General features: G+C 39.5%; 1 protein-coding gene across 2 annotated transcripts in view; it reads left to right on the forward strand.

Annotated features, from left to right (window-relative positions):
• The window catches only part of chd2 (chromodomain helicase DNA binding protein 2), a 32,003-nt gene extending 24,232 nt beyond the window's left edge, over positions 1-7,771 (forward strand). For both annotated transcript variants that reach the window (XM_015019609.1, XM_015019610.1), the window contains 15 exons: positions 667-840; positions 1,046-1,215; positions 1,305-1,346; positions 1,423-1,562; positions 1,669-1,807; positions 1,902-2,052; positions 2,888-3,010; positions 3,104-3,226; positions 3,596-3,736; positions 3,875-3,991; positions 4,076-4,254; positions 4,356-4,455; positions 4,530-4,719; positions 4,838-5,084; positions 6,097-7,771. In XM_015019609.1, coding sequence (XP_014875095.1) covers positions 667-840; positions 1,046-1,215; positions 1,305-1,346; positions 1,423-1,562; positions 1,669-1,807; positions 1,902-2,052; positions 2,888-3,010; positions 3,104-3,226; positions 3,596-3,736; positions 3,875-3,991; positions 4,076-4,254; positions 4,356-4,455; positions 4,530-4,719; positions 4,838-5,084; positions 6,097-6,382 — 2,322 coding nt within the window. In that variant the 3' untranslated portion in view covers positions 6,383-7,771. The remainder of the gene's footprint in view (positions 1-666; positions 841-1,045; positions 1,216-1,304; positions 1,347-1,422; positions 1,563-1,668; positions 1,808-1,901; positions 2,053-2,887; positions 3,011-3,103; positions 3,227-3,595; positions 3,737-3,874; positions 3,992-4,075; positions 4,255-4,355; positions 4,456-4,529; positions 4,720-4,837; positions 5,085-6,096) is intronic.
• The last annotated feature ends 2,022 nt before the right edge of the window (positions 7,772-9,793 follow it).

Genomic DNA, 9,793 nt, shown 5'->3' on the forward strand with positions numbered 1-9,793 from the left:
AGAGGTGTTTCGTAAAAATTTTAAGGGTGCTCTTTTGTGTGTTTTTTTTTTTTTTTTTTTTTTTTTTTTTTGTTACATAAAGCTAAAATGTATTAGGGCTGAAATTATAAATAGTGATTAATCTCTTAATCAACTCAACTAATTCAGAAATCAATTATTAACTTGAGTATACAAATTCCAAACAAGGCTATTTGCTGGAAGAACGGCACAATCAGATTTAATTAAGCCAAAACTGTGCAAAAAATCTAAACATTTTCCATCTTCAAATCTGTTCTACTCAGAACTCCTCAAGTGGCATTTTTGTCTCACCTGGTTCAAATGATGTTAAAAAATGTATATTAAACAACTTTTGCTATCCATTCATTAATCGGTTAATCCAAAAATAATCAACAGAATTAGTAGGCAGATTGTTTGTAGCTGCAGATGGATCTTTGGCTACAAATGATTTGATAAAATGTAATTGAATTATTTGCATATTTACATGTCAAAATCCGTTTCTAATAGTGCGTAAAAAAAGGCTCGAGTGCTTAAATGGAAAATCTGCAGAATGTGCCTGTTTTGTTATTTAATTAATCGTCTGAATAATTGATAAGATAGTCGATTACTAGAATAATCATCAGTTGCAGTCCTAAAATGTATTTCTTAAACTCTCCTCCTTCCTTTCAGGTCGCCAACTTCTCCAGCATGGAAGACACCACTCCGGAGTTTGAGGAGAAGCCCATACGGGAATGGGACGACATCATTCCCGAGGAGCAGCGGCGTAAAATTGAGGAGGAGGAGAAGCAGCGGGAGATGGAAGACATCTTCATGCTGCCCAGGAGCAGGAGCTCCAACAAGAGGGTAGGGCTGAGAGGCAATTTAGTCTTGTGTTCTTAGAATCAAGAAGTTACACTATTTTCACTCAGTCATTTTAGAAATAAGGAAAATTGTGCATAGTCATAAAGATCTCCTGCAGATATCTCATTTGGCTCAAAGCCAGTTTGACTCTTAACGCTACTTTTTCTTTGTTTTTGTTTTTTTTTTTTGTTTTGTTTTGTTTTTTCAGGCTCAAGCCAATGACAGCGACAGCGATGTGGGCTCGAAGCTCAAGCAGCGCTCGTCTGGCTCAGACAGCGAGACGGACGACAGCGACGACGACAAGAAGCCGAAGAAAAGAGGCAGACCTCGAGCCCGCAAGAACAACGTGGAGGGCTTCACCGACGCAGAAATCCGCAGGTACATCGTTCAGCTGCCTTACATGAAATCAAACGGAATCAGACGCACTTAGGAGGCTGATGTAAATCTATTCCTTATCCCTTTAACAGATTCATTAAAGCCTATAAGAAGTTTGGATCTCCACTGGAGAGGTAAATTTAATGAGAACTCACTCATCGCTGGAGCTTCACCAGCTTTAGATTTGACAAACACGCTTCCCGTTTCCAGACTGGAAGCCATCGCCCGAGACTCTGAGTTGGTGGACAAATCCATCGCGGACCTGAAGAGGCTGGGCGAACTGATTCACTCCAGCTGTGTGACGGCCGTGCAGGAGCACGAGGAGCAGCTCAAAGAGAACCCAGTTGAAGGTTTGTAGCTTGTGTTTATTTTGAAGGTAAAACTTTGACTTTTTCCCCCCACTTATTAGCCAAAAGAATTACAAAAAATAAATAAATAAATATGTTTTTCTTTCAGCCAAAGGTCCTGGGAAACGCAGAGGAATCAACATCAAGATTTCAGGAGTTCAGGTCAATGCCAAGTCAATCATCCAGCACGAGGAGGAGTTTGAGCCGCTGCACAAAGTCGTGCCCCTCATCCCCGCTGAGAGGAACAAGTGAGAAACTTCTGTCTTTATCTGCTCTGCCACATTGTTGTGTTTCTGAAGAGTTTAACATAAATGCCACCCCCCCCACCCCCCTTTTCTTTAGGTTCAAGCTGACTTGCAGGGTTAAAGTCGCCCACTTCGACGTGGAGTGGGATCTGCAGGACGACACTCAGCTTCTACTGGGCATCTACGAGCACGGCTTTGGAAACTGGGATCTGATAAAGACAGATCCTGACCTGCAGCTGGCTGATAAGGCAGGTTTAATTATCTTCCACTGCTTTGAAGTCCCAGCACTTTCATGAAGAGTTTTATTCAATGATTAATTAGCTTCTTAATATTTAAAAAACTGAAATTGCGTCCTACCGTGACTAATATAACGGGAAATGAATTGTTACGCTCATAATTAAGCCTGTCACAATAAGCAATAAATCAATTTAATGATGAATTGCAATAACGGTTGACATTAACTGTCAAGACAATAGTTAATTTTAACTGTTGTTAAAGAGATGAATATGATTGAAAAGTCGACATTTTGAGAAATGCTGCAAACATTTAACTTTTGGTACAAAGCAGTTTGCACTACCTGCCACTTTTTCTGTTTTCCATGTCAAAACTGAATGATTTTTTTTTTTAAATGCAATTTTGTTTACGGTCTCCATAATTCTTTTTATTTGTTGTTTTGTTTGTTTATTTTGGATATTTAGAATGCTTTCCAGTTCCAGTGTTGATGTTCTTTAGAAATGAAAGACAAAATGCGAATTGTAATCCAGAAAATATGGTAGATGGGTTTTATTTTTAGATGTAAACTAAAAATTTGAAGAAGTAACAATTTTTTTATATATATATATATATATATTAGTTTTTAAGCAAATGTCTCCTGTTTGTAGACCAACACTAAGAACATATTTAGCTGATATTAGCTGGTTAATTAGTTCTTTTCCATTCCCACTCCTACACTCCGGCTCTCCACTCATAACCTCCCTGCTCTGATTTTAAAACATTGACATCTGACCTTTTTGGTCAGTAGCTCTTTAAAAAAACAAACAAACGGGAATCGTAAAATCTAACATCTCTTGTCCTTCTGCACAGATTCTTCCAGACGACCCAAACAAGAAGCCTCAGGGCAAGCAGTTGCAGGCGAGAGCCGAGTATCTGCTCAAGCTGCTCAAGAAAGAGCAAGACAACGCGATTCTGTCTAAATCCGGAGAGGAGGTGAGCTGCCAGTCGTCAAATAGCAGTTTCTCCGTTGAGCGTGATTTACATTTTCATTTACACCGCTTCGCTTTTCTGGTCTTTTCTTCCAAGGTTAAAGTGAGGAAGAGGAAGCCCCGAGCTAAGAAGGAAGCCAAGGTTCTCAAAGACGAGCAGGGCAACGAGATCTCGTCCCCCCGGCTGTCCGATAACCCGTCAGAGGAAGGAGAGGTCAAGGTCAGTCAGCTCCTCAGAGGCTCAACTAACTGATTTTTTATTTTTCTCACATTTGGAGTAGAACTTTAAATTCATTTTCTTTTGGGGTTAAAATTAGATTTTTTTTTAAGAGTCATACTACATATGAATTTTAATAAGCTGCCTTTTATTTGTGCAATGACAGTAACTCACCTTTACATCAAAAATGCTGAGCGATTGGAACCACTGTGATAGTTTCATTGAAGCGTTTTAAACGCTGTAAACCTTTTCACTTAATGTCTGCATCGGCACACTAAAGAGCAGCTTCAAGTAGAGTTTAATTTCTTAATAATATTTGCATTCCTTGACCTTCCACTCATTGTTTTCCTCGTGGCTTCGTGTTTTGAGCAGGAAGAGGGAGCGGAGAAGTCTCCTGTGAAGAAGAGGCAAAAGAAAAAAGATAACAAGGAAAACAAAGAAAAACAGGGAACACCTAAAAAGGAGAAAGACGGAGACAAGGAAAAGAAAACTGCCAAGCCCAGAAAGGAGAAGGTATCTTAGAACTTTACCTCCAGAATTCAGTGGTTTTTATGGAATAAGTCTACATATACATACCAGATAAATGATCTAGGCACATCCTAAGTGGCTTGTCAGCGTAATCACTTGCTGGTGTGTATTCTTGTTCGCCAGGCTAAAGGAGCCAAAGGGAAGAAGACTCAAGGTCCAGTTCACATCACGGCCGGTTCCGAGCCCGTTCCCATCGAAGGAAAAGAGGACGACGAGCTCGACCAGGAAACTTTTAGCATTGTGAGTTGAGCAACGATGCAGTGAGACGGGTTTTGTTTTCGTTCCCCAAGCGTAGGCATTAGTGTGTGACGTTCTCGTTTGCAGTGTAAGGAGCGCATGCGGCCGGTGAAGAAGGCCCTCAAGCAGCTGGACAAACCCGATGAAGGGCTGTCTGACCAGGAGCAGCTCCAGCACACACGCACATGCCTGCTGAAGATCGGAGACCGAATCACAGAGTGCCTTAAAGCGTACAGCGACCCAGAACATGTCAAGATGTGGCGCAGGTAAAAAAAAAAAAAAAAAAAAAAAAAAAAGTGATATCTTGGTTGAATTAAACTTCAGACTCCTCTGGTCAGCTAATCGTTTTCTGTCCTTTGTTGTTTAGGAATCTCTGGATTTTTGTGTCAAAGTTTACAGAGTTCAGTGCCAGAAAGCTCCACAAGCTTTACAAAATGGCTCAGAAGAAGCGATCGCACGATGAAGAGGTAAGTTGGAGTATCTTGGTGGGAACACGAGCTGCCGTGTGTTATCGCCACTAAATACATCGTGACGTTTCCAGAAGGAGCACAAGAAGAAGGACGATCCCTCAGGGAGGATAAAATCCTTCAGACCAGAACCTTCGGGGTCCAGCCGAGACTCCACAGGCACGCCGTCCTCCAAACCCGGACCTCTCCCGAGCCAATCAGGAACACACGGACACCACAGGGAACCGTACAACGCTGCTAACAAACGACACTTTGGCAACAACGGTGCGTGTGGACCAGCAGCCTTACTTCAAAGCCCAAACGATTCTTTTTAAATTCCAAACAAGCAAAACTGTCACTATTCAACTGCTTAATGTTTTTATTTTTTATTTTTTCTCCACAGATCGGGGAGACTGGTCGAGGGACCGTAAATACGGTTACCAAGGAAACAGCAATCAGCCTTGGCAGGGAGACCGCCACCATCCATACGACCCTCATCGTTACAAGGATCACTACGGAGATCGACGTCCCCATGGAGACGCGTATCGAAGCTCAGGAGGTTACCGTAACAACACCTCTCCTCGAAAAAGGCCATATGAGCAGTACGGCAACGATAGGGACCACCGGGGACATCGGCCCTATTACGACAGGTGAGATGAGACTTTTTCATCTGACTTTTACTACATGATGGTTACATAGAGGAAAAAAATATATGACAGCGGCCCAGGGTGGCATTCCATCAGGGGGCAGCATGAGCAAGTGATTTAAAAAAAAAAAAAAAAAAAAAAAGGAATCTGGATTTCCTTTTTTACTCATCGTTGGTTCAAAATTAGAAATGCATTTGAAATATAGGAATGAAATATATTTATAAAAATATAGCATGAAAAAAATTGCAGGCAGTTTACACCTAAACTAAAATATTATGTACTGATCAGGTTCTTTAAAACACTTTTTTTATTTTTTTATTTCTGAAAGTCAAAGCATATCATTTTGTTTATGAGAACAAAAACTACATATGTACAAAAGAGAAGAGGGACTCATGCAGGGCATGGTTGTATCTGTGTGAGGGAAGGAGGGATAAGGAGGGAAAAAAAGGAAAACGTTTTACTGGTTTAAACAAAACCAAGAAAATTTGATTAAATTTAGAGGCTTGGAAAAACTTAAAATGGAAATGTCCAAATTTGGTATGAAGTGCTTCCTAAGCTCACCAGTGTTCATCATCATTTAAAATTTCCGCCCTATTTAGCTGGTCAACAGCAAGGACAGGAAAGTCTGGTTTTTTTTTTTCTCAACAAGCATCTGAAAAGTTGCTCAGCTGACTTTCTAAAACATTGCGCTGTCACCAACACGCTTCACCATCAGAAGCCAGAAAAGGTCGATGCTGAAGGAACTTTCTGTTCAGACTGCTCTATCCAACAATATTAGAGTTGAGTGGAAGAACTATAATATTTTTCCTCAATGTAAAAGTGTGGTAGAAAAGACATTTAAACTATAGGAACATTTTATCGGTCTTATGTAATACTCTAATTTTATAAAGACAGAATTTTTGGGTTTATATTTACTATAAGCCATTTGGATCAATATGAAGAGGAATAACATCTTGAAATATATCACCAATAATTCTAAACACATGGACATGGAATCCTGAATCATGTCTTTCAGGCATCCGGACCCCAAACGGAGACGTCCCGACGAGTTCCACCCCAGCTACCACCAGGGCAGGGACGGCCCTCCTCAGGACTTCAGGAGGATGCCGGATCACAGAGCGCAGGGTCCGCCGGGGCCGGATCACTACAACCGGCCCTTCCACCCGGACAAACCCCTCCCGCTGATGGACCCCCGCTCCCCGCAGGCCCAGAAGTCTCCGCAGGACTCCCGCTCCCCGCTGGAGCGCCCCATGGATCCCGGCCTTATGGCGGACCCAAACTGGAATAGCAGGAAAACATAAAGCCTCCAGGGCCACGAGGAGTCTCCATTGATAAGCTGACTGTTGAAGAAAGGGAATCAACATGTACTGTCTTTACCAGCAAACTTTCTCCCAGTGTTTGTGATTGTAAGACGGAAGGAAATGAACTAAACTGTGCATCTTTATTTAAATGAACTGCCTCCTCAGTTGATCATGAAGCAACTGAGTGGAATGACTGCGGAAGCTTAGTCCTATGGACTATTAGAAGGGAGATTTGGATCCATAAACTGATGAATGATCTCAGTCCTAAAAGTGCCTGAAAGTGTTGGCCTTCTGAAGGGTAAATGTACGGGAATGTTCCCGGAGCAACCATGGACACTTGTTTTTTTTTTTTTTGTTTTTTTTTTTCCTGTGCTTAGCTTTAAGTATTGCAAAAAGATGTCATCAGAAGTTGAATGTGTTAATCATTTGCACCTTGGAAACATGTTGACCATGTAGCTGAAGAGAATCACGGAGTTTTCACTGTGCAGATGAAGAGGATTTCATCTGAGGTTGCTGGAAATTTGATTAAACAAGCCGGCATCACTCAGGAGAACTTTTGATTTTTTTTTTTCTTTTTTTTTTTTTTTCTTTTAAATACAATTCACATTTCTCATGCGTACCGTGATGTACCATTTCTGTAACTATGTATCTATTCAAGTCATTGCCATCCCTTCTGCTCTGTTCACTTTAGTCTTTCCTTGCCAATATTGAAGCTATCACAGCAGTATTTATGACTTTTTCAGGAGTTCATAACACTATAAATCCAAACAATCCTTTATTATGCCTTGCAGTATTATGGTATCAGAAATGGTACTTTGCTCCTTTTAAGTAATTCACCTTTTCTGCCCTAATCAGGCGTTCTGTTTCTACCCACAGATGGTTGTACACTGCCGTTATTTGTTACTCCTCCTGTGCCAAATCTGCTTTCATCCCACCTTTATTCTGGTCTCTTTAAGCTTCTTTAAGTACCATTTCTGTTTCCAGGATCAAACTGCAGAACGGTTGATGAATAGTGCTGACGGAATATGAAAGTGCTGCTCTTAGCTAAATTATAAATCGATTAAAAGCTCAAAAAAGGATAACATATTCTGGTAATTTCATGTAGATTTCTGGTAGAAGTGATGATTTTAGGGGCAAAAGTATAAAAACTATGGTATGATTTTTTTTAATTATTATTATTTTTGGAGGGGGGCACTTACAGTCAACTTCTTACAGTGAACAACCAGCTGTTGTTTTTTTCTCCCACTCAAAACAAACTACAGTTCCTGTATTATGTTCTGTAAGAAAGTTTAAATAATTTATATTTGTGACAAAACCACTCTTCATGAAAAAACTTTGCTGTACATATGTTTGGACATATGTAATAAACTTTGTTACACAAAAAAAAAAGTCTGTTGTTGATACCAGGTTCAATCTAAAATCACATTTGGAACAACAATGTTTTTGATGCTCCTTAACATTATTATTTTTTTTTAATTTAAGTAGTAGACAAAATAAAAAAATTCACCATTTTATTCAGATTTATTATTTCACCAGCTGAAAACTAACTAAACAGTAGTTTTGCACCGTTGCCTTATGAAAAAAGAAAGGAATATTGGTTTCTTTTTCTATTTCCTGGCTCTAGAAAATGTTTTAGTTAATTTTTGCTGACGTGAACAAGAAAATTGCAGATCTTTCTTTCAAAACACTTGGTACATTATTGTGTTTAGCCAAGTTTAATGAGTGGCCTAATGCTGAATAAAGATGTTGGCGTTTGTGGTCCTATTTACTAGCAATAATCTAAAAGAAGCCAAATTCTTTGTCTTCTACTTAATTTCACTCATTGTTTTTCCACTTTGGTTTAGAAATTGACGGTTGTTGCATTCTATGCACTACCCATGCCATCATGTTTCAAACCAAGTATCTTAAATTTTGTTTTTGTTGAGATGCTTAAACCAGCTGTTGATTAGTTCACACACCATAAGTGATTCCTAATTATTAATGCAGTGCTTTGAGTCAGTTTTCCCTGAAAATGATCTCAAATTATCTTCTTGTGTGCCTTGTCCAACAAACAACTAATCATGGTTAAACCTGGACTCAGTTAGGGATCACATTTCATTAAGTAAACCTAATTTAAGGGGGTGGGAGGGAAGACGAGTGAAGGAGGACAAAAAGTAGCACACAAAAAGAAGACAGGGAGTGTTCAAAAGAAGCAAGGAGTGACTAAATGAAGGAAAAAAAGGATGAGTGGCAGAGGAAGGGGGGGAAAAAGAAGGAGTGACAAAGAAAGGATGGGAAGGACATCAAATTTAGATAATAGTGACGTGAAACTCTGGAAAAAAGTTTCTCCATACTCCAATACTCTGTTTTCAGGTAAAAAAAAAAGGAAAAAAAAAAAGGGGAAATCAAAAATAACTTTAGAGTGACATCATTTCCTACTGCAGCAGTAATATGCATGCTTATTTAATCTATTGTCCTCCACTGAATTTAAAAGTTTTGCTTATTTTGTTAAGCTAGTCAGAGGTTTTACTAAAAAAAAAAAAAAAGGTGATAAGAGATTGGTGTTAAGGCATCTAGTAGCTCCATGTTTGAACAGGAGGGGGCAGTCAAACACTAGAAATTATTAGCAGAAAAACGTTCCAACTGGAACAACTGAGACAAAGGAAGGCAGTTCATTGACAAGACTTTGTCTTTTATTCAATAAATAACTTACATTATCAACAGCTGGCATGTGGGACCACATCAGATTTACATTAGAACACAGTTTGATCTTTCTGGCCTATCCCGGTCAGCTAGTTTTTACAATCCATTTTAAGCATCAGAATGAAAAGAAAAACCAAACATAAAGTGCATCAAACTCAAACACACAAACGCCACAGAACATTTTCCTACATTCTCTTTTTCAGGAAGGTGGGCTGCGTTAAAACATCTACGGTAAACAAGAGATATTCTCATTCTGTCAACGTGTGTGCTGTCTTGAAAAACTGTTCTATGGCGTTTGTGTTGCTGAAAAATAATTAAAAAAATCCTCTTCTTTTTTTTTTGTTTTTAAAGAATTAGAGGCTCACATTCACTGAAAACATTGTGTACAAATCTGAAGGGATAAATTCAAAAACACAACAGGTGATATACACATCTAAACACAACAATGCACAAAACCTATGTACAATTCTCACAGAATACAAGTCGAACCAGATACTGTAAAACACACAGTTACATCCATTAACACAAGGTTTAACACCACGACTATTTTGTTGTTGGGAGTGTATTTAGAACGCATTTTCAGAACAGCAGTGAGAAGGGCCTGCCGCACACTTTCGGCGTAAACTATAAACGACCGTAAAGCCGAAAATCTAGTAATAGCGTGGAGCAGATGCTGCAGCTGAAAGACATCCTCCAGCAAGAAGCATGTATTGACATGACACCCCCCCC

The sequence above is a fragment of the Poecilia latipinna genome, unplaced genomic scaffold (genome assembly GCF_001443285.1).
Source record: "Poecilia latipinna isolate Pla-1442-1.1 unplaced genomic scaffold, P_latipinna-1.0 Scaffold2457, whole genome shotgun sequence".
Classification (NCBI taxonomy): Eukaryota; Metazoa; Chordata; class Actinopteri; order Cyprinodontiformes; family Poeciliidae; genus Poecilia; species Poecilia latipinna.